General features: G+C 40.3%; 3 protein-coding genes, 1 long non-coding RNA gene and 1 pseudogene across 4 annotated transcripts in view; 4 read left to right on the plus strand and 1 right to left on the minus strand.

Annotated features, from left to right (window-relative positions):
* Window positions 1-291, plus strand: part of LOC110047930 (uncharacterized) — a 42,892-nt gene extending 42,601 nt beyond the window's left edge. The window contains exon 2 of the mRNA XM_089284182.1: window positions 8-291. Coding sequence (XP_089140308.1) covers window positions 8-258 — 251 coding nt within the window. The 3' untranslated portion in view covers window positions 259-291. The remainder of the gene's footprint in view (window positions 1-7) is intronic.
* A 5,295-nt stretch (window positions 292-5,586) lies between these two features.
* On the plus strand, window positions 5,587-7,237 carry LOC149114704 (uncharacterized). The gene is made up of 3 exons (XM_089284187.1): window positions 5,587-5,792; window positions 6,126-6,432; window positions 6,783-7,237. The coding sequence occupies exons 1-3, from the start codon at window positions 5,699-5,701 to the stop codon at window positions 7,054-7,056; spliced, it is 675 nt and encodes a 224-aa protein (XP_089140313.1). The 5' UTR covers window positions 5,587-5,698; the 3' UTR covers window positions 7,057-7,237.
* A 1,320-nt stretch (window positions 7,238-8,557) lies between these two features.
* LOC149114705 (uncharacterized) lies at window positions 8,558-10,726 on the plus strand. Its single transcript, XM_089284178.1, has 3 exons — window positions 8,558-9,360; window positions 9,622-9,937; window positions 10,275-10,726. Exons 1-3 carry the CDS (start codon window positions 9,195-9,197, stop codon window positions 10,534-10,536), a joined length of 744 nt encoding a protein of 247 aa, XP_089140304.1. The 5' UTR covers window positions 8,558-9,194; the 3' UTR covers window positions 10,537-10,726.
* Window positions 10,727-15,710: 4,984 nt separating this feature from the next.
* LOC149114706 (uncharacterized) lies at window positions 15,711-17,090 on the minus strand. Its single transcript, XR_016205877.1, has 3 exons — window positions 16,848-17,090; window positions 16,673-16,755; window positions 15,711-16,385 (listed from the first exon to the last, which is right to left on the minus strand). It is a non-coding gene; the product is annotated as an uncharacterized LOC149114706 (long non-coding RNA).
* A 1,610-nt stretch (window positions 17,091-18,700) lies between these two features.
* LOC149114707 (uncharacterized) lies at window positions 18,701-23,554 on the plus strand (annotated as a pseudogene).
* Window positions 23,555-24,829: the final 1,275 nt, after the last annotated feature.

Below are 24,829 nucleotides of genomic sequence, written 5' to 3' on the forward strand. Positions count from 1 at the left end.
CTCGCAGTTCACAGATATCCCATCATTAACAGTGGAGACACTATCGCTCTGCGGTCGGCCTACACTTCTGGAAGCTACTCGACATATTGGTCGTACTGTCATACATCTTACTTCTACTGGGGATCCCGCCCAGGTTCTATCACAACCTCCTCAGAATGGACCACCTGCTCAAAACGCTATATGTTTACCATCGCTGCCAAGGGAAAAAAAGGATGGAGAGCCAATCAACAGTGGCGATACAGTGTCACTCAGATCTAACGACTATGGTAGTAGTCACCGACTGTTTTGCGGCTCTTCTTCCATCAGCTATTGTCACGTTCTCGTAAGTAACTTCACCTCTTGACTCTAATTCTGTATTTTTTTGACGTAATATCTTGTCGAAATAGACTCAAGCCGGAATTAACATATTTTTCTGAATCTTTTTTTAACCTTTTCATTTAAGTTCAAACTTCGAGATATAAATTCTCCCTACGTGATTGTCATAAAATTGCTTTCATTAATTTTGGTACATTTAAATAATTACACAATATATATATGGAAGATTTCCTTAATTTCGTGTCCTGATTACTCCAGACTGTTCTGTTTATAATGTTAATTTTGGACTCGTTGTGTTTGTAGAACCACCAGTTCCATGACAGGAGGCGCCTGGCTGAGCTATTCGTACGCCACCTTTGAGATCTACTCCAAGAACGCTGATGATGGGAGCCCTGTGCAATATGGTGAAGCTTGGTGACGTGGTAGGCCTCAAATTCCCGTACAGTACTAACAGCGCCCGGTTGACCTTTTACAGCAGCAGATTTTATCCTCATAGCTGCAGCAACAACAGCAAAACATCATGCGCAAAGGAAAACACCTGGACCGGCTTTAAGATCTTCAAGAAGTTGTCCTAACTGAAGTTTTGAAGAGTTGAAATTCCACAATCCTCAACCAAAGATTCAAACAGAACCTGTAGAGTTGTAGATTTTTTTTTACGCTATCGCTAAAGGACTTAGAGGGCTAAATTTAAGCATCGGGAAAATTCATTTGAATTGTTGCCAAGGGTTTGCTTTGTTTCCAATAAAAGAGTTGAGAAATTAAAAAAAGTGTGATGTTTCTTGTGGATGAACTCAATAGAATGTGAGATCAATGTTCATAAGATCCACCATGAAAGCATTTCACGGTGAACGATAGGAACAAATTACGTTTTAAAATTTCCCTGAGGTAAATTCTACCCCTCAGCCGTTGTAAAGCGAATTTCTCTTTTTTATCATCAAAACATAGGAATTATACGCGGAAAATGGTCGAAAAAGAACCTTTTAAGTGAAAATGGGCAAACACAGAATATAGAAAAGAAATAAGTCCGCTGTCACTCGGTTATTTCGATTCCCGTCCTCGGAAGTTCAAGTCTCTCACAGGTTCAAACAACGAAATTTGCCTTTTTTTTAAAAACAATTTTCTGGTTATCGAATAGCTGAAATCCAGCAGAGTTTCTGACCTTCTAATTTCTAACAAATGTTCCAGTCAAAAAAATGTCTCAGCTAGCAGACAAAAAACACGAATTTTATTACACCCATTATGTGGTTCTCAACACCTTCGTCGGAAGAGGAAGGGGGGAGGATTTGGGGGGGGGGGTGTGGTGTGTGTGTGATTACAGGACCATATCTTTTCCTTCAGCGGAGGGGCGGGGGATTGCGCCTATACCAATCACATGAAATAGAAAATCTCTGGCTTAGGATTAGGTTAATAAGCATAAATGCTCCTGGATTTCCACTAAGCAGGAACTCGACTAGGAAAAATATATTTTAGGGAACAGATCCGTCGTATGTCTCTGCATGTAGATGCAAACAATGTGAAATCTGTGCTTCAGTCTCTAGCTCTTTAATTTCGCTTGGCTATTATCCGAAGTAATCCCAAGCTCGAAAACTGGTAGCAATCTTTCTGGTGGCATCTGACTGAAATCCACGAGTTCAGTTTGATAAGGTGCGAAATTCGATGCGAAGTTATTTAGATAAGAAGCCTCATGAAGCCTTTGGAGTGAGGTGAGAGATCCCAATTCTAAGGACTTGCAGCAAACACTGATTAGCTAGATTCTTTTCCAAAAGTGGACACTCAAAAATACGCCTGAAAAGTAAAGCTTTTATTTCTGATTTCGATAACTGAAAGGCTTTCACTATATGGTGTCTCGTTTCATAATTTAGTCAATTTCAGTTTTCATCAGCTATTCATTGTAAAATGAAAAAACCCACACCGACATCAAGTTAGGGTTCTTTTCCCCGTTCAATAAAATTTACTCCAAATAATTGTTTCATATATCCTGAAAAAAAACAAAAGCATTAAACAAAAAAAAAAAAGAATTTTTTTCTATCATAAAACTTGTTCGATCGTTGGAAAAGTGTTTAGACGATGGAAATTTTTCTTAGTTTAAGCTGATTTTCGCTGACGAAATCCAAGAGTTCAGTTTGCTAAAATACGAAGCTCAATGCGAATTCATTTAGATGTGAAGCCTCATCAAGCTTATGCAGTGAAGTGAGAGGACTGAATTTGGAAGTGTTCATCTTAAACCGGCTAAATTATTCCAGGCAAGGGCGGAGAACTCATGAAAACATGCCACTTTCTTCTTCCCACTTTCAGTCACTTTATCAGGGAATGCGTTACTGGTGTGAAGATAATTTTCAGTTATGAAAGGTTTTGCTACCGATTGAATGTTTCTCAGTAATCAGTCCTGGGTGGGGTGGGGGGGGGGGGTCCCTCCCATATAAAAAGGACGGGGGGTGCTCGTCGTACCTTTTAGAGGGTTAAAATAGCGGTTTCGGTACCTCTTTAGGGTTGTCAGCCCTAAAAGGTCCACAGCAGGAGCTTTTGCGATATCTTTTAGGGTATTGAGCTGAAAAAATATGACAGAAGATAACGTGTTATGTACGAATCGATACTTCTTATGGGTGAAAAAAAAATTTCAACCCACGCCCACAAAACAAGATCTTGGTACCTCTGAGGGGTTCTTTTCAAATTTCCCACGAGCAGCTCCGTCGTTTTTATATGGGACTTCCCCGGGTAATCAGTATCATCATGATATTGTGTTCATATGTTTTTGTCCTGGGAAAGCACTTTTCTAAAACCTGGGGAAACTCCCTGGTTGCAGGGAGACCGGGCTCTGCTACAGGACATAAAATTTTAGGAGAGCAATGAAACAAAGAGGATTTGGCTCCAACAGCAGCGTTTTAATCCAAGAATACGTCACCAAAACATAACCCGAGACGGGACAGTGGTATCCAGTCAGGGCGGAAAAAGGCCGCCCTACATATAAGCGCCCTGATCCAGTGGCTCGCGATCGAGCGCGATCGAGTGCATCCTAAAACATACTTTTGCTGCTAAAAATGGTGGCATTTTTGTCCCGACTACCATCAGTATGACCAGAATCCTTGATTTACATCCCTAAACGAGAAGACGAGCATCCCCGACCTTTTCATATGGGAGCTCTGACCTTCCCCCCCCCCCCCCCCCCCACTCTCCCTCTCACTGAACAATTCACAAAACGTCTCCAAACAAATCGTGTAACTTTTCGTTTACTGCTCCTAAACCATATACAGGATTTCCATTGTTCAGCAAAGGTGAGGTGAAAAAGACACCACATGCCACCGGTTGTGGCAGCCCCACCAAGACAAAAGCAGAGTTAGCGTGGCGGAATAAGTCGAATAACACGAGACTTACTCTTTATGTCGTACAACTCCTTGTTATAGTTGAGTTACTTCAAGGCTATGCGCAATATCTTGTCTATCGACTGACCTACCTTAGTTATGCGATCTGACACTGAATGTATCGAGTTACTTCTAAGAAATGATTGGCCTCAACGAGTCATTTATGAGATTAGGAATTAAAACAAAATGTTACACCCACACAAATTATCTGTTTTTCAGTTTTTTCTATTCTGCTATTCTTCGTCCGCCATTTTGAAAACTACCAATGATGTCACATGTTGCATTCCGTTGCTCAGACAACACAGCTGACAGCATTGCGTTCTTTTCAACAAATATCTGTGCCTGAAGTTTTTGTCCTCTCAACTGAGATTTGCGCAAAAAGTGGTTCGATATGAATATATTTTTTGTTTCAGTGTAATAAAAATCAAACTATATGACAATCATTTCTTATGAAAACAACAAAAAATACGATCAGTTTTTCAGTAGTCTGGACCTCTTGATTACTTGTCATCAGTCAACAGTAAATTAAAAAATATTTGAAATACAAAAAAATTCTACAAAATGAATTTTTATGAAAAAAAATTCCCAGTTTGTTATAGGAATTCAATTCAAATAGGCGCCCCTGCTATCAGCCAAAATTTGAAATAAGCGCCCCCTCCCTCGAATAAGCGTCCCCTTCCCTCGATCCCCCCATTTTGTGGACGAGTAAAGAGGCGATTAACAAAGGATGTATAGTTTTCGTTGTGTAGTATTAGATTTGTACCTTGTTTCATTTTGCAAAAAAATTACAAGTAACGGTGCCGCGATTTATGTCGATAAACAGCTTACGTTGTTGATTACGCGCAGATGATGCATTAAAAAAATGATCATGTCAGGCCACGATTTGGAAAAAGTTAAATAAGCACCCCCCGTCGATTATGCGCCCCCCGTCTTCTCCTAGATTTGAAATAAGCGCCGGCCTGGGCGCTAATTCGCGGATTTTCGTTCGAAATTAACGAGACTAGAACGCTAATTGATGTAAAAATTACTTCCCAATAATGGAAATTAACGCGACAGAGGTGCCAAAATTTCAAACCGAGGGAAACCAACGCGACTTATTAGACAAAGGAACATAATTTTTTAAGAGGAGAAGAAAAACATTAATTCTCAAAAATAAATCGACAACCGTGTTTACATGCTCTCATCTAAACAAACCTATCGACCAATGTGAATGTGCGTACTATCTTAAATATTTTATAAATTGATATGCACTTTTTGCCGAAAAATTCTAACTGTCAAATAGCTGGGATTTGAGATCTGCAAAATTTGTTGATAACCCGAGAGAGAATATGATTTGAACTAAAATTTTAATTGCTAGATGAAAAAGCGCCGAGAGCACCCTTATCCAGACACATAACTGATGCTTCAAAATGTCAGTGTTGATCTAAAATTTTTCAGTCAACATTTCTAACTCTTAATTGGCGACTATTTAGTTTCTTCTTAGTTAGCAGCGACATCTGTTTTCTTCGTCACTCGCTTGTTTCATGTAGAAGGTGTACATGTATAATTAAATTTATAGTTGAGGTTACGGCCGGGGATTACGGCAGCAACTGATCTAATAAAATGACAAACAGCGGGCCCTCTCACTACAAGGTCCTCTGCCTTCTTACAAAACTGTTTCCACTAAATATTAACGTTGAGTAAGCAGAGCTAAGGAGTTTGCAGACAGCACTCATAAGAAGTTTCAGTTTAGTGTTCACATCTTCAGTAGTGTTTTGTAAAATATATGAACAATTGCGCGCTATTAGAATTTATAATGAACTTTGAATATGTATTACACGAGATGTTTGGTCTACAAATGTATAAATAGTGTCATAACTTAATTTGTTATCTTCAACACGTTTACGAACGCGTTTCGCTTCGATGTCGAAAACAATTTCTTAAACCAAAACATCATTTGTAATAAATTTTGTCAGAATTGGACATTGAAAGTTCACAGCCATCTTTTTTAAAAACACTTCCTACAACGTCAAGAACCTTGAAAAATGAAGTTTACAGTCGTTGCGATGTTTGTAGCGTTTTATGCGGCGTTTGGCGTCGAGTCAAAGTCCGTTGAGAAGCCCAGCGCAAAACAAACGGGTAACCTTTATAACAGATTCTCAGAGGCTGCCGGCAGGCTTATCTAACCGGGCAAAAACTGAACGATAACCTCGCTATTCCGGATTTTCGTAGGCTGAGTGCAAACGTCGTTAGGCAGAGCTCGAGATGTTCGTCGTGGTTTATGATTTTTCATAGTGGAACACATTTTAATTAGGTTTAATTTTTCTAAGCAGCGCGTTTATTTAAAACATATTTTCGGAAGCTTGGCTTATAATTTGTCACTGATTAAGAAAATAAATGGCTTTAAATGGCTAATATTTGCCAGTCAGCTTGGCTTTGGTGAAGTTCATTTTCCTCTCTTCTTCTTTCAAGGACATAGCTCTCCCATCAACAGTGGCGACAATATCGCTCTACGGTCGGCCTTCACTAGTGGCCCCTACTCTCCGAAGTGGCTGAAGTGCACCAAAGCTTCCTGTGTGTGGACTAACTGCCGAAGCAGCAATATCGCAGACCCCACAGGATCGGCATCTTGTCCAGAGCGAATGATATTTACTATTACAGCCAAGGACGGAGGTGTTATTAATAGTGGCGATACCGTGTCACTTAGTCCCATAAAATACGGTCCGGATTTTTTGCTGAGCTGCGACAACTCGACCAGGCCCACGTGCTGCGTGAAATCGTAAGTGCATCAGACAATCGCTTCGAATTCAGAAATAACTCAATTGAAAATCTTAAAACTATTTTTTTACGGTATTTGGCCACGACCAAAAAAAATAAGGCAGCAAAGTTACTGGCGTAAATTTTTTACCGCAAATGCTGTATTGTTTAAGACTAGTATTTTCAATGTCCCTGATGGTTAATAGTAAAATACTTAGGGTATTTTCAATTCAAAATATAGCATAACACTGTTTTTTTTTTAGTTTAATTGCTCCCTCGTAGCATACAATTAACGATTCCTTTTATTCTCGTGCCACAAATTGAAAATTCAAGGATGAGTTAATTATATGTTTGATCCGCTTTTGTTTTTAGGACTTCAGACAAGATGAGAGCTCGAGGCGACTGGCTGACCATTTCAAAAGCCTTTTTCCAAATCTATTCCCGCGATGCAGAGGATGGCACGCCAGTGGAAAACCATGATGTTGTAGGCTTCAAATACCCATACAGCTCCAACCGTGCCTGGCTGACATTCCAGCCTAGGGACCGTCACTTCTATCCCCTCCCCTGCAGTAGCAACAGTAAAATACCGTGCGCAGCGGAAGACAAATTCACTGGCTTCGTGATCTACAAGAAGTTGCCGCGGTGAAGTTCGTTCCTGTTTGGACGGATTCCTCAACCAAAGATTCAAGCATATAGACTGTAGAAGAAGTTTTTCTGCACGCTACTCTGCGCCAGTAAAAAAGGCTCAGTTTAGAGAAATTCACTTTGAAAGGGCTTCTGTTTGAATGGTTTTTATTTCAAATTAAAACTGTTGAGGAATTGAAAAACTGTGTGATATAACTTGTGTGTGTCCCGTACAGATACACGGCGGTGCACCCATAATCGATATACTTGAGCCGTTTTCTTCCTCCAAAATAGTCCAGATTTCGCCGTGTCTTCAAGTCGAGAGATTAAAAAAAACTTTCTTATCAAAACAGGAATATCTTGACAAAAACAACAGGAAGGTAGTTGTGAATAAAGAAGCCTGAATATCTCGTTATTAAGGATAATTTTTTTGTTTCGGATTCCGTGGAACAAAGAATTTTTACCAACTATGAGGACAGTCCCTTTCCGCGGCCGTTACTGCGTGCAAAACTCGAACCAGTTTCACGGTACTGTGAAATGTCCTTTCCGAAAAAAATCTGATGGAAGTTTCAACGCGCGCGAAGTCATTTTCTGAATTCTAAAGTGTCTTGCAGCGAAATTTGTATGGCTAGATCAGTTCCCAAAAAATGGAACCGCAACAAATGCGTCAGAGATGTAACACTTTTAATTCTCATTTCGATAACTGAAAGGCTTTCATTATATGGTGTCTGGTTTTATAATTTAGTCAATTTCTGGTTTCATCAGTTCCTATCAATTATGAAATTAAAAACACACACACACACACACCGACAACGGGTTAGGGTTTTTTTTTTTCTCGTTTAATTAGATTTATTTTGAATACCTGTTTCATATATGCCGAAGAAACAAAATATAGATCAAAGAAGATTTTTTCTATCAATACACTCGTACGATCGTTGGAAAAAGTGTATGGACGATGGAATTTAGCTCAGTTTGTAAAAGCTTATTCGTAAAACTATTATGCTAACTAGTATTTTTGCATGACTGGTGAAAATGAAAATCATGATAGGAAACGACATAGGTCAATGTTTTTTGTTACGCAAATCAGTGTATGATGGTTTTCGATGTCTAGCGTGCTTATCAACCGCACCACGTCTCAGTATTTTTCGCTTCTGAAACGCTAGTAATGATTCACTCGAAAGAGCGCTTAGGGGCGGCAATATTTTAAACTTGTCATTATCGAGAAAAAAAAAGTTTCCGGGGAATCTTTGTGTTTCTTCAGTAACAAAAGCATAAGAAGTCCGAGAACGATGTAACAATTTCAGGATCCAGATTGTAATCCACGAATGGTTTATTAAATTGTTCATACTTTTTCTTTAAAACTCTTCAATTTCGCGCCGCTTTCACTGAAACTTAAAAGACTGCCGTATGCGCCGCTCTCCTACTATAAATTATAAACATAGTCTCCCATTAGAAGATAGATAAGAAGGTTAGAAGTTGAAAAACTATTTGACTGCGATTTGGTTGAGAGATTTGTTAGTCTCCCTCAAGGTTTGTGGTCCAAAATATTTGAGATTAATCGCAGAAGCAGCCTGTCTTGTGATAGTTTGTGCTGTTTTCATAACTGGATCTTGTATGAATAATTTGAGACTTTGTCAACCTTTTCTCATCCGTAACCATGAAAGAGGCATTTTAGAACGGAATTCGATGGTGCGCAGAAGAATTTTAATGTTGTGATACACGTGATGTTTTCATTCTTTCTTTGCAAAACGTAGCAAAACGGCAGAGAAAGTAAAACAGAACACATCGTACGTCCAAGATCGCTAAATCCACGCAAAGCTATAGCAGCGGCCACTAGCACTGTTTTGGTTCATTTATATCCTAGGGCGTCCGCGTAAGAGGACTGACGTGGCGGCTTCAAATTTCCATTGATAATCTATTGTCTCAAATATCGATCATTTATCTAGGAAAAAAAAAAATACTAATTATAGGAATAATTTTTAGAACATCGCATTACATGTAATGAACGCGTTAGCTGTCTCTTCCCTGACATGTTGCACTCCAGGATGTTAAAAAACACGGACTTTCTAAACCAGCATCACTGTTGCGAAGTCAGTCGGGATCCGAAATTTAACTTTAACGGAGGTCATACGAGAGAGCCAATATCAAAAGTCTTTCAAAATGAAGTTTATTATCGTGGCCGTTTTCATGGCAATTTATTTGGCGATTAACGTGCATTCAGCGTCCGTTACGCACAGCGTTTCCAAAGATAAACTGACAGTCAAGGGCACCGCTAACGTGAGCTTAAACATTCCCATAGAAGAAGTTTGGGACACTTTGTCTCAAGGTAAGAAACACTGACAACCATTTTTGTCACAAATACTTTGATCAGCTAGAGGCATATTCGCTCATAGTCGAGTACAATGTCTCACTCAATGTTACGAGCTTTCTAATTGTATCTGGGTAATTGTGAAAGTCGACTAAAAAGAAATGAAAATGCGAAAACTAGTACACTTTAAGTCGGTTTTGCCACCACTGCTGCACCCCGTCTTAATTGTAAACTCTGCTCTTGAAATAACTGCACATGATTCTGTTTTTACTTTCGAAGGTCACAGATATCCCACCATTAACAGTGGAGACACTATCGCTCTGCGCTCGGCCTACACTTCTGGAAGCTACTCGAAGTATTGGTTGTACTGTCGTACATCTTACTGCTACTGGGGATCCTGCCCAGGTACTATCATCACCTCCTCAGGATGGACTTCCTGCTCAAAACGCTATATGTTTACCATCACTGCCAAGGGAAAGACGGATGGAGAGCCAATCAACAGTGGCGATACTGTTTCATTCAAGTCCAACAACTATGGTGGCAGTTACCGACTGTATTGCAGCTCTTCCTCTAGCAGCTATTGCCGCGTAGGATCGTAAGTGAATATCTCACCTGATCACTAGTGAGCACGTTAAATTCTTCACCTCTTGACTCCAATTCTCTAGTTTAAAAGTAGTATCTTAGTGAAATAGGCTCAAGCCGCAATACACCTATACGCCTGAATCTTTTTTTAACCTTTTCATTTAAATTAAAACTTCGAGATATAAATTCTCCCTCCATGATTGTCATAAAATTGCTTTCATTAATTTTGGTACATTTAATTACACAATATATCGACATATCCCAAAGTGGAAGATTTTCTTAATTCCGTGTCCTGATTGCTCGAGAATGTTCTGTTTATAATATTAATTTTGGACTCGTTGCATTTGTAGAGTCACCAGTTCCATGACAGGAGGCGCCTGGCTGAGCTACTCGTACGCCACCTTTGAAGTCTACTCTAAGAACGCTGATGATGGGTCCCCTGTGCAATATGGTGACGTGGTGGGCCTCAAATTCCCATACAGTTCCAACAGCGCCTGGCTGACTTATTACAGCTACAGATTTTATCCCCGTAGCTGCAGCAGCAGCAGCAAAACATCATGCGCAAAGGAAAATACATTCACCGGATTTAAGATCTTCAAGAAGTTGTCATAACTGAAGTTTTGAAGAGCTGAAATTGCAAATTCGTCAACCAAAGATTCAAGCAGAAACTGTAGAGTTGTAGATTTTTTTGCGTTATCGCTAAAGGAGTTAAGAGGCTAAACTTAAGCATGGGGAAAATTCATTTGAATTGCTGCCAAGGGTTCGCTTTGTTTCCAATAAAAGAGTTGAGGAATTGAAACAATGTGATGTTTCTCGTGGATTAACTCAATAGAATGAAAGATCAATGATCAACTGCTTCACCATGAAAGCATTTGTCAATGAATGATAGGAACAAATCACGTTTAAAATTGTCTCTGAGGTAAATTTTCCCTCTGAGACATAGTTAAGCGACTCCTTTCAGAACCGAAAAACGGCGAAATTATTCGAAGAAAATGGTGTAAATGGACACACCGAGTCTATAGTGAAAAAGGGCAAACAGAATATAGGAAAAAAATAAGTGCGCTGTCACTCGGTTATTTCGATGTCCTCGGAAGTTCAGGAGACTCACAGGTTCACTCAACGAAATTTGCGTTTAAAAAAAAGCAAAAACAAGAAAAGACTTAAAATCCAGCAGAAAGGATTGACTTTCTACTTTTTAACAAATTTCCCTGTCAAAAACATCTCTCAGTTAGCAGACATATGACCCGAATCTTATTACACCCACTAAGTGGTTCCAAGGTCATGAATATCCAACCCTTCGTCGGATGGAGGGGGAGGGAGAATTTGGGGGTGGGGTGGGTGTGATTACAGGGCACTATACTATCTTCACCTTCAGTGGAGGGCTGGGGGATTGCGCTAGTACCAACCCCACGAAATAGACAATGTCTGGCTTAGGACTAGCTTAATAAGCATGAATAACCCTGGTTTTCCACTGATAGTCCAGCTGTTAAGGGACAAAATTGTTCCTTTTTTGATAAAAGCATCAAACTTGGCAGGGTTACTAACCTCTATAAGACAAATATTTCCTGATATGGAGCCATGCCAAATTTGCTTCCAGAACCATGGAATGCGCATGTCAAAAATATAATAACAAATTAACCAGTGCCTCTGAGTCTTAAATTATGTCACGTGATAGTCACGTGACCATTGTTTTCAATTACCAGCAAGGCAATACGCACTGCAATAGGCAATAGGCAATAGGCAATAGTCAATTTATATAGGTTTCATTGACATGATTTTCTTGAGTTACTTGCTTACTGTGATTGAGACACCTTCTATTTCGCATTTGAGACTTTCAAATATGCCGGAATAGATCAGGTATGTTGCAATAAACACTTGCTGAACGTTTTGGTCTCAAGGAGACCTTTTGAAAAACAGCTGTCATTGGCTATAACGTTCCTATGCCTGCTTTTAAAAGCACTAGCTGAATAAAGGTTCTTTTAGTTGCAGTTTCCACCACAATTGCACAAACCGGTACAGTCAAGATTAGTCTTCAAGTGTATGTTAATTTTGTAATAACTTACAGCAATATTCTACTTATAAACCTGATTTCCGTGAATGCCGTGTGTTTAATTAAAAATTACGATAGAGCAAGCGTTTAAATTGATTTAATGAACCAAACTCCCTAAAGTTACAGGGTAAGCTACCGTTAAAGGGTTGCGCTGCTGTAACTAAAACTATTTTTCATGTAGTTAGTTCTCAGAAAGGGAACAACAAGTTTGTTAACCGAGTCCCTCAGAGCATAATTTGATTCATTTCGCGTTACAAATTTAGAAGTGAGATATTCGGGAACCAGACCGTTTAAAGACTTGAAAACCATTAATTAGAGCTTTCTGAATTTGTTGTTGAAATTGCAAGTCTTTCCAGCTGAGTTTGTGAAACAAGGAATCGACATCAGCGTCATAGCCCGATGAAGTTAGTACTCTGCAGCACAGTTTTGTAGTTTTTGTACCTTATTAGATAATGTTTTGTCTCAATCACCCCAGACTAGGCTGCAGTAATCAAAGTGGGGTTGAACTAGTGAGTTGTACGTGCAGAGTAGGGTAGATTGAGGCACAAATGGCTTAACTCGCTTAATGGCTCCAGTTGCAGTTCTAAGCGATCTTTTTACACAGTTTATCAATGTGGGAATGTCACGTTAGATTTTCATTGATATATACTCCAAGTGATTTCACAGAGGAAACTTGTTCAATCGGAACATTATCAATGGAGAGTTCGAGTGTATCAGATAGAGTACTTAATCTTTGCCTGGAGGCCGATCAACATAAATTCCGTTTTTGTAGCGTTCAAGGTAAGTCTGTTAGACACAAGCCATTTGCTTAGCTTTTCAAGGTTGTGAGATAGACTAGACTGAATCAGATGCAAATCAGAACCAGCATAAGTAATGTGAGTGTCATCAGCGTACATTCTAGGTACGCTGAACGATAAACAGTTAGGCAAATCGTTAATGTAAATTAGAAATAAAAGAGGACCAAGGATGGTTCCTTGTAGCACACCACATTTAAGAGCGGTGAAGTCAGAGAGAGAGAGCCATTAACGGAGCACCGTTATGTGCAATTAATCAAATACGATTTAAACCAATCAAGAGTTTTCCCATGAGATCCGCACCGAGATTAGTTATATCTCGTTAAGCCAGACTTAAGGACATTCGTGCGAAAATTCGTTTTGGAGAGAACATGCCCGAAAGAACACCCTAAATCTGAAAAAATCGGGCTTCGTTAGCGAATAAGGCCACAGTGTCTGTAAGCCCAAAAATATTGCAAGTAGATCTTTGAAAGGAAATGTTCTCTGCCAAATATTGTTTAAGTGAACCTTTTAAGTGAATTTAGTTAACTGGTGAGGTTCCTTAAAGAACAAGTTCGCATTTAGCCACCATAGTTTCACGCGCCTTGCAGCCGCAAGATGGTAGGATCCAATGTCCCATGGACAGAAATCTTGAATTTTTTTTTAACTTCCCACATTGATTTTTTGTTCATTTTTGGACGATGTGGAGATAATGGTAAATAAAATCTGTTTCTGGAAAGAAAAGTAGGGGTCACCGAACGTCTAAGATCGTTAAATCCAGGCAAAGTTATAGGCCATCTGTCCAATCATTGCTTATTTTATTACTTAGCGCGCGCTCTCATGCATGACGTGGCTCGTGAATTTACGTGCACAGTAAGGATGCGCAGAAACATTTATTGTGAACGTCCTTAAGGTAGCTCCCTAAAGTATTTACGAACACCCTTCCTACGGAGCGCGAGGCAGAAAAGAAAACTTAGTTAATTTCTCTTAAAGTTTTCCCTGTAGAGATTTACCAGTATGGGTACTGTTAAAATAAGGCTTATTTTTTGGATGTCAATTTTTGGATTAAGGCCGTTACCATGGCAACATCTCATCCAATGATAGGCAGATATATTCCTCATTTTGGCCTAAACTCCTTAATATTTATACTCTCCTGCGGTGAAATGTTTTCATACTTTGCCACATCATGGAAATGATATTGCGTGACATTTTGAATTGATACAGCGTCAAGGTTGTTCAGACGGTTTTTCCAATATTCTGTATTTTTTCATTCTTCTAAATATATCAAGTTAGCTCTGACGGATTTTAACAGAAATAGGGTATTTTATAGGAATTGTATGTGGTCACAACTGAGCTTTTTGTCCTCATGTTGATTGACGTCATAAAAATCGTAAAACACTGACGTTTTCCTTTAAGTGCGCGCAGATTACTTGAGCTTTCGTCCTATGCACGGGTGCAATCGTAAAACTGTAGGGAGCCACCATAAGCAAATCACTTCAATAGCCAACATAGATCCATGCTTTGTCCAAGCCTCGATTTGATGCAGGGCCCCAATATGACACTGTGCATACCGAAACACAAGTTTCAGAGTTTGAATCTCTGATGACTGTATATGTAATGTTCAAAATGATTACTTCATTTTATTTGCGAGGAAAAACCAGAAAAAAGAAGAGAATTAAAAATTATTAATCGTATTAATGCAATATTCGGTATTATTTTATTGTTTATTGAAATGATGGTCACGTGACTGATCACGTGACAAATTTTTAGACTCCCAGACACTTAAGTAGTTGCTTTGATATTAAAAAGCAAGAAATCTAGACAAAGAACTCCGGAGAAGGCTTAGAAATAAGCATTTTAGCTCAACCTCGTTCCCATGTAAAGGCCTAACATGTCATTTTTTGACCTGCGCGCAGCATGTTTGTGGGTGTAAATTTGGAATGGCTCCATATCAGAAAATGTTTACCTTATAGAGGTTAGTAATCCTGGGAAGTTTCGTGCTTTTATCACAAAATGAACAATTCTGGTTATTTTTGGCTCTTAACAGCAGGACTATGAGCAGGACCTAGGCAAGGGAACTTCTTGTGTGCAGTGAACCTCTGTTCAGGTTAAGGATATGGAAATAAAACAGCTCTGTATTCATAAGGTTTGAGATTTTTCTATGGCTTTCCGGGCGTGAAAGCTTTTCGGGACCTTCGGGAAACGGGTCCCAGGTCCGATGAGAATAATCCTCAGCTTCTAGTGGCATCTTGAAATCCACGTGTTCAGTGTGACTGAGTACAAAGCTCGGTGCGAAGGTATTTAAATGTTCAGCGTCATCAAGCTTATACAGTAAAGCCGGTGAGAGGTCTGAATTTGGAAGTGTTTATCTTAAACCGGCTAGATCTATTTCCAGAGAGTGATCCCATACTGAAGAAAAATGTCACTCAGTTCTTCTTCTTCTCACTTTCACTCACTTCATTAGGGAATGCGTTACGGATGCGAAGATAACTTTCAGTTATGTATGGCTTTGTTCACTCCCAGTGAATGTTTCTCATTAATCAGTATCATGATGATACTGTGACAACACTAGGTTTTTGGCCTGGGAAAGAAAGCACTTTTAAAAACTCTCTGGCTGCAGGGAGGTTGATATCTATTACAGGAAATAAAATCTTCGGAGAACAATGAAACAAAGAGGATTTGGCTCCAACAGCAGCGTTTTAATCCAGGAATACGTCACCAAAACATAACCCAAGACGGGTTAAAGGTATCTGGTGGCTTGAGCTTTAATCGAGTGCATCCTAAAAGACACTGCCGACTGCTAAAAACGGTGGCGTTTTTTCCCGTTTACCCTCAAGTCAGTGAGAACAAAATCGTTGATTTACACCCCTAAACGAGAAGACCAGCATCACCGACCTTTTCATATGGGAGCTGCCTCCCCTCCCCTCTCCCCTCCCCCCTCCCCCCACACCAGGAACAATTAACAAAACGTCTCTAAACAAATGATCTCATTTTTGGTTTACTGCTCCTAAACTGCTATTGGCTGCCAATGAGCTCATTGTTGTTCTAGGCTATTCCATCAAAGGCAAGTCAGATATTCTGCTGGTAAATATTAACTACTTACAGCTTCGGGTAAATCTCAGCCACTGCAAGGAGTTGCACGATAATACAGATTGACAGGCGGTTAACATGGTTATTGCACTTTCACTTAACTGCTTGTACTGTAAACTATTAGTTTACGAATATCAACAAATTCTCTCCTCACAGTATTATCATCAGCTACTGTTTCTGTTTCAATGCCTTTCTACATTTATCTGCAAAACGAAATTAATCTGAAGTAATAAATAAATAAAAAAAAAATAAACTCACCTGGTCGATTGTTCTTTTCCTGTGCCGCGCCAACTAATTGGCAAAATTTTCGATCTCGGCGTCACAAAGGAAATAAAGAAGAAGGTGAAAAGGTTTCAAACAAAACGCAACAAAATTCTTGGAAAAAGCATGCGTCATCAGGTTTGAAATACGACAGCTTTTGAGTATGATTAGATGAATAAATGTTCTTTCCTCTAGATCTCTTTTTCTGGAAAAATTCGGTTTAAACTAACCTTCCCCTTCGACAAGTTCTTGGCATGCAATTGAACTGAAAATGAAGTCATCCAGCTCTGTTGAAAGACATAACAAATCATGTAACGTCAGACGTCGCTTATGATGACACGAATGTGACACGCAGTTCCGCATCAAATAATCTCGAATCAATTCTCACATAAATAAATATAATGCTTTACTAGTAGTTTATGGTAATAATTTCAGTAATTTCAGTGTTTGTTTAATTAACGAGTTTTTAAAATGACCAATTCGAGACTGATGGACAGATCTGAAAAGAAATCCATATCTGGAATGCAATTCCAACAAACCTCAAAAACAGGAAATGACACTGGATACATCTTACCTATGGCTGTAGAACTTGGTAAAGCCTCGTTGCCGTTTGGATCTCCCATGCTGTGTGCTTATCGTCTTCAAAACGCTTAATAGCTGAATGAAAACCATTTGAATTCAAGTCAGTCTCCGATTAATGGCTTTGCAAAGGTTCTTGGAACTGCCTTGAATTACAAGATATTTATTACCTGATTGTTTTTAGCCGATAGGTGGTGCTTCTCGGACTAGATGGCTATGAAACTATCACGGGGTCTGTACCAACTATAAGGAACAAATCTCCACACAATGTACGCAGATGAACTCCTTGTTATAGTTCAGTTACTTCAAGGCTATGCGCAATATCTTGTCTATCGACTGACCTACCTTAGTTATGCGATCTAACACTGAATGTATCGAGTTACTTCTAAGAAATGATTGGCCTCAACGAGTCATTTATGAGATTAGGAATTAAAACAAAATGTTAAGATTTAAGGTTTACCCCTCGTAATTCCAAGAAATTCCTAATAACTCTAACGTCACTGCGAGGAGAATGTTTCTGCCATCGATCTGGGAAAAAATAGTGTAAAGTTTTCAAACAACTTTAGTTCCCCGTGCCGAAGTTGTTCAACGTTATTTCCAAAACGAAACAATGAAGCTGTTTATAAAAAGATTAATCTCGACCTTAAAATCGTGACGCGTTCGTGTTTCATTCCCTGGATTCGCTGTGTAAGGTTTATGATGACTTCATTGGTCCAGAGTACGTTACAATTGACTGCCACTAACAGGTTTCTCTATGCATTAGCTCTACGTTGTCCTGTCAAGATACTACTGACGTGTTGAGACGTGAGCAATTGTGATGATCAGTGACGTGACATAACATTCTCAATCGGTAAAGAAAAAAACCGGCATCCTGTGTTTATTCCGAGAAGCTATATCTTTCCTCCTTGCTGCCGAGAAAACCTATTCTCTACGAAAATGCGGAAGTTAAAGTTTCCATGAAAATAGGCTTATTTGTGAAGGACATTGTTTCCCGTCGAATAATCCATTTGGATTAATCAAAGTTCCATTTGATTAGTCACGTGCACCCGCCCTTTACAGGCGAAACGGGTTTCGTGGAAAATGACTGCAGTAAACAACTGTTTTAACTATAAGACAAATCATGCCGTATTGTCAGCGTAAATGCTCATTTACTCCGTAAAAAAACACAGGCGTGATAAAAAAAAACTTATTTCTGTTTTTTTTTCTTTTTCTCGATTTCAGCATTCTTTTCTCAGGTAAGCAAAGCTACCACAAAATACTGTACTTGATGTAGGCTTAAAAATAAGTTTAAGAATAAGAAACTACATTCCTGGAAACTTAATTTTAGAAACTTCCGCTCCAGACTTTGGATCGCGGGGCAGTCCTCTACAGAGAGTCAAGAACGTGACTGAGAACCCGTTCGTTCTGTAGTGGTAAAATATGCGGCGGTATTCCTTGTACTTTGACAGAAAAAAAAAACGGGAGACAATTATCGGTATAATTAAGGGGATTTAGTCGTCATTGTCGCTAGTTGCTGTTAAAATTTCAGGATCGACCGAGTCCGAGATGAGGGCTGGGTTGTGAGACGAAATGCGAGTACCGTATTTACTCTAAAAAGCATCGTGGTGCTTATAAAAAATTGAAATATTTCGACTTGTTGATGCGGCGTCTATTTGAGGGCGGCGCTGGTAATCGGGTGCGGTTTCGTAAAGGATATTTGCTTTAGTTGGGAGCCTGGGATGGAAGGCTCTGTATGATCCTTTCCAGAGTGGGTTGCGATAAATCCAGGTTTGTTACACTGGTGCTGGTAAGCCATGTGACAAGGATTGCGGGCACTGGGGTCCCCTTTGTTGATCGGCGTGGGTTGGGCCCTGAGATTCCTTGTACCTGGGAGAAATAAAAAGGTATGCATTCGTGAAATGATCAAAACTACCACAGGACTTACAACGGATGGACTTTGGTAGGCCTGTGAACGTGTCTAAATAAAGCTGGAAATCTTGTTCTCCCCAATTTGTCCACACTCCTCAGAATCATTAGGTTTTTAATGGAGGTCGCATCGTTTGATAGCAACTACAGGCTTCCCTCGCTTCCCGGCCTCCTCTCAAACAGCCAGATAGCACCCATCACGAATGGTGAGTACGTGGACATTGGGAAGTCCTCTTTCCTTTTCCTCGTTACTACGCGCGTGATCTGAAAACGGGAAAAAGGCTTTGGCAACCTGGCAATTACAGCATTGCCAGATAACACTTTCGCTAGAGGATCGTGCATTGGGATTCGCCAACTTGGCGTCGACATCAGAGACCATCATCGCCGAGAGCTGGTCTGGAGCAGTGGTGTCAACGACCGAAGAGTTGCTTTCTTGGAGACGAGCAAGTCGCAACGCGGGCCAGTTTGGCTAGGTCACTTGTACGGTAACAGGACACAGAGAGTTTCTGTTGCAATGCCCGGATAGTTACGGTAAAGGTGCTCGAAGATGATTGTGGTGGGGCAGTCCCACCTCGAATTTTCCGAGGTTTAAGTGTCGTGAGCGACCAAAGCAGAGAACAACTTAGCTTGACGAGTAATTCACAACTGAGACAGGGTAAGAAGCGACGGGATTTTACTAAGCTTGGATTGACAGAGAGTTGAGGAGGGGCAGGGCATGCCATGATCACATGCAAGCATGAGTGGAAAACCACTGGGAGCCTTGTCATATGAGTTTTCAATCAGAAGTAAATATTTACTGTAGTTAGACGTTGACCCCCTACCTGCACACCATAGTCATGAGTTAGCAGGACTAACTACGAGCCAATAATGCTTTTGAAGTGGAGCAGAGAACCTATTAAGTCACTATTGACTACAGTTTAAATACTTAAACATCTCAGCTCTGAACCAACATCATTGTACTAGTAGTGAAGTCAGAGGGGCTTCAATACTCAACGTTCAGAGACGCCTTACGAGAAAAGAACCTTTACAAAGTCGTTCAAATTGAAGTTTGTTATCGTGGCCGTTTTTATAGCAATCTGTTTGGCTGTTGGCGTGCATTCAGCGTCCGTTACTTACAGCATTTCCAACGATAAACTGACAGTCAAGGGCACCGTTGACGTGAACTTGAACATTCCCATAGAAGAAGTTTGGGACGGTTTGTCTAAGGGTAAGAAAATCTGATGAATAATGATGTTCTCAATACTCATGGTTTTATCGCTTTAACACTGATAAGCAGGAAGAATATTCGCTCATAGTCGAGTACAATGTCTCCCTCAAAGTTACGAACTCTTAGTTTTGAAACGCCATCTCCCCCCCGCTTTTAAGACATTTTGTAATAGCAATCAATAGCTATAGCTTTAGTTTCCGTAGAACATGCTAAAATGTATTCGACATTGGTTAGGAATTTGCCGTTTCATGCTTATTCAAGGATAAATTTGTGTGTAGAAAATGAACTAACATTTCTAAAATGTAGTACACACGTTTCAAGAGGGTCTTGAAGGATATTCTCGGGATTCGGAATTTGACCAAAATACGGTGCGGGAATCGGGAAAATGATAAATATCTTGACGAGATCCGGGATCTGACTGCTCCCCAGGAAGCGGGACTCGCCAAAATTTGGGCACGGGATGCGGGATTTCTTTTTACAGGTTGGGAATTCGGGAAATTGTCAAGACTCAAATAAACGTTCTAGCGGCCAAAGCGAATCAACCAGGCGAGCGCGTGTCTCCTTTCAAACCAAACTATAGAGTGTGCCTGGTTAATGGTTATCTAATTGAAACTGTCAGAGAGTACCGTAAATCCTCGAATTAGCGTCCCCCCTCGAATAAGCGCCCCCGTCTTCTCCTAAATTTCAAATGAGCGCCCCGGGCGCTAATTCGAGGATTTACGGTATTTTGTTTCAACCAGTTGCTAGAAAAGTGCACGTGGTGTAATAGCATACCAGTTATTGACTCGATGCTCAATTGTCTCAAGCTCTTCAGTCTCTTCACAGCTTCACATTTATTGTAATCTTGAGGGGATTTTCTCAACAGCTGGCCTTAGATATGGCAAATAGTGATGCCAGCTCTGCTACAGTAAGAGTTTTGGTCTCGTTTTATCTTGCGGCCACTGGCGATACTTCCTGTTCTAGTGCCAGAACCGCGGCGATCCACAAAGAGAAATCTAATGTTCCGCTAAGTGGCGACGAACACAAAGACCTATTCAACTTCGTGAAGCACTTAAAAACCTTCACTGGGTTAGAAGAAATCGCTAAGAGTAAATGCCTCGGTACAAAAAGGTACAAGGTACAAAAAGCTATTTCTTTTTTTGTAGGAGCCTTTTAAAACACGCGTAAATTCAAAATATCAATCCAAAGGGCCAATCTACATCTTACAATTATTAGCTTTTGTAGAAATTCGACTTTTCACTGTGTGTTCTGTTAAAGAAAAACGGGATTCGGGATAGTGATAAAAAAAGTGCGGGATGCGGGTTCTCGTGAAAGAAAATGCGGGAATGCGCGATCAGGAACCCCCCCCTTCCAGACCCTCTTTCAAGCAACGCTCTAGGCATAATCACGTATGCGCGCGTTTAAAAGGCGGCTCGCAACAACCGTACTCGTTCGTTGTCCCGCAACCGCTGCGATCAGAGGATCAATCAGCTACAGGCTACCATTTGACTACCTCTGAGCTATATTGTCTGCTATCGTCTGTGCGAGTCGTCACCAAAGTGAGTTTCTTATCTTTTACCTTCATTTTTGTTATCATTGCCAAGTACCTAGTTTTCAATGTTCAAGTGTTGTCACCCTACGAAACCAGTTGCCTGATGTTTACAAAATTATTGTTGTGGTGATCTAGATACGTTCAGTGCTAGTAGTAGCCTGCGAGCAGGCTCACCTTTGAGTCACACGCGCGAACGGCGAAGAGCAAAGCGATTCGGCGGGAAGGAGTCTTGTGAAGAGGCGCCAAGAAATTGACACTTTATCGACTCGCGGCTTCGCCGCTCGATTTCGTGCAGGCGGGTACGCCGCGCGCGCTTGTGCTCCAACGTGAGCCTGCTCGCAGGCTATGCTAGTGGTGTTAGCTCAGTTTTTCAACTATACCGGCTTTGGATGTAATGTTCTCAGTATCCTTTGTATGCTACAAGCTGTTAGTTATGTCTATTAAGTCTTTCTGGAAACCGCCTAATTAGTCGTTAAGTACCGATTATTATGTCTGTTACATGCCTATGTGGCCAAATGCTGTGTCTTAGCAGTACTGTATTTAATTATCGTTTTCAGCTCGAACCTACACTACTCTACTCCATTCTAATCTCGTTCTACTCATTTGTACCGCAACTACTATCTTTGCGACCTGCAAGTCTAGTACATCGTTATTTTTGGAACTGTTCAGCTACCGTAATTTATCTTCTGTCGTCACCGTCCCTACTAGTGCAACTCGTGAACGTTTGAACTGTGATTAAATGTGACTTAATCATTCTGCAAGTGGAGTTCCAATTGTCTATCGCTTCGCACATTGTCACCTGTGTAACTGTTAAGTTTCTGAGTAAGACGCAACCTTAGGATCTTGGCAGTTACACGAATTTGTTTGTTTCATGAAAGCCAACTATCAGGGCATGTAAAGAAAAAAATCTAGTACACTTTCAAGTCAGTTTTGCCATCTTTGTTAGACCCGCAGCCTTTAATGAAAATGCTGCCCGTAAAATGAATGTACATGATTCTGTTTTCACTCTCAAAGGACACAGATATCCCATCGTTAATAGTGGAGACATTATCGCTCTGCGGTCGGCGTACACTTATGGCAGCTACTCGAAAAAGTGGCTGTACGCTGGTGCAGGTTACTGCTTCTGGACAACCTGCCAAGGCACTATCATCACCTCCTCAGGATGGACCTCCTGCTCGAAGCTAATGATGCTTACCATCACTGCTAAGGGAAAGACGGACGGAGAACCAATCAACAGCGGCGATACAGTGTCACTCAGTTCCAACGGCTATGATAGCAGTTACCAACTGCATTGCATCACTTCTTCCAGGGGCATGACAGACCTTTGTCTCGTAGGATCGTAAGTAACTTGAATGACTCACTTTGTCGTTAGTGGTCACCAGGAAAGACCAAAGCCGAAAAGACATCGGGACTAAACATTCTCTGATAGCTTCAAATCGAAACTTGATCATTTGATCATGACTTTTTTCCTATTTTGTTGTTAGACGGTATAGCTGCTTGCGTAGAACGGTTGTTTAGAGAGCGCTCAACCTTTCAGGAGCGGTAACTATCAAACAAACTATGTAGCAACAGAGCGATGAATCACTCCTGAAGAAAGAAACTAATACTACATAGTTGACATAAGAATTTGAAGAATAAATTTCAAAAAAAGCAAGAACAATCACATTAAACAGGATAATAATAGTGACAATCAAGGACTAAGGACAATAAGTGTACATCGTATTTTAATGTACTGGTCTTGATTTTGGACTCGTTGTGTTTGTAGAGTCACCAGTTCCATGACAGGAGATGACTGGCTGACCTATTCGTACGCCACCTTTGAGATATACTCCAAGAACGTTGATGATGGTTCTCCTGTGTAGTATGGTGACGTGGTAGGCCTCAAATACCCGTACAAGTCTAACAGTGCCTGGCTGACTCATTACAGCAGCAAATTTTCTGCTCGTAGCTGCAGCAGCGCAGTAAAACATCATGCGCAGCTTAAAATAACTGGACTGGTTTTAAAATCTTCAAGAAGTTGCCATAACTGAAGTTTTCATGAGCTTAAATTCCGAAATCCTCAACCAAAGATTCAAGCAGAAACTGCGCTATCGCTAAAGTGGTAAAAAGGCTCAAATTAAGAATCGGGAAATCGGGGGTTTGCTTTGTCAATATAAGAGTTGAGGAATTGAAAGGATGTGCGACCTAAATGTATGATGTTTTTTTGTGAATTAACTCAATAAAAGCTAGTTAAGACTAGTCAAGCATATTTATTTAGGCAGGGTAGCCCCGTCAGCCATAGGCTGGTATCAAAAGGGACCCTGCGTAAATTTAAGACTTCATGATAAAAAATTCAGAATTCCCTCCTCCCTACTTTAATTTGAGATCAGTGCTATCATCAGTGCGTTTAGTTATGTTAGAAGTATAAACTAATACCATGATAGCATTTTTCGGCGAATGATCGGAACAAATCACATTTTAAAATTGTCTCTGAGGTAAATTTTTCTCCTCAGCCACAGTCAAGCGACTCTTTTCATCATCAGAAGAGAGAAATTATACGAAACGCACATGAGTCTCAAACACAGAATATATAGAAAAGAAATAAGTTTGCTGCAGTCACTCGGTTATTCCCATTCGGGTCCTCGGATCGGGAAGTTCGATCGAGTATCTCACAGGTTCACACGACCAAATTGGCGTTTTTTTTTTTAAAAAAAAACAACAAATTTTATGGTTACTGAAAAGCTGAAATCCAGCAGTGTCTGACCTTCTACTTCCCAACAAATTTTCCTGTCACAAAAAAAATTGTCTCAGCTAGCAGACAAACAACCAGAGTTTTATTACACCCACTTAATGATTCAAGGGTCATGTATATCCACACAAACGTCGGATGGCAGAGGGGGAAGGATTTGGGGGGTGAGGTGGGTTTAATTACAGGGCCCTATCTTCACTTTCAGTTGAGGGGCGAGGGATTGAGCTAGTACAAACCACGGGGAATATACAATTTTTGCTTTACGATTAGGTTAATAATCATGATTCCCTTTACATTTCCACTGAGCAGGAACACGACCTGGGAACAGAAATTTCTATGAGTAGATCCATTGTATGCCCCCGCATGCATGTAGAGGGTCTAAACGCGTGTACCTTGGTGCCAACCGTTTTCATACGACATGGGAAAACGGAATTCAAACTTCCAGTTTCGTTTTTCGTTTACTCACGCCATCGGAAAAGGAATTCGAACCTTTATTTTCGTTTTTCGTTTTCCCGCTACATTGAAAACGAAATTGGAACTTTAATTTTCGATTTCCCATGACTTTGTACAAGAGAATTGCAATAGTCATTTCCGTTTTTCATCTTCTGTTTTCGTAAGACATTGAAAAGCGGAATTGGACCTTCGATTTTCGTTTTTCGTTTTCGTGGTCAAAATATTATCTCAAGACAGTTGTTTATTAAGCAGACGCTAGCGTTCTTTTGACTTGTATATGTTTTTTTTCCTCCCTTACGATCCTCAAATTGGACGTCATAGCTAACTC

The sequence above is a fragment of the Orbicella faveolata genome, unplaced genomic scaffold (assembly GCF_042242905.1).
Source record: "Orbicella faveolata isolate gen_17 unplaced genomic scaffold, um_ofav_v1 contig_13, whole genome shotgun sequence".
Classification (NCBI taxonomy): Eukaryota; Metazoa; Cnidaria; class Anthozoa; order Scleractinia; family Merulinidae; genus Orbicella; species Orbicella faveolata.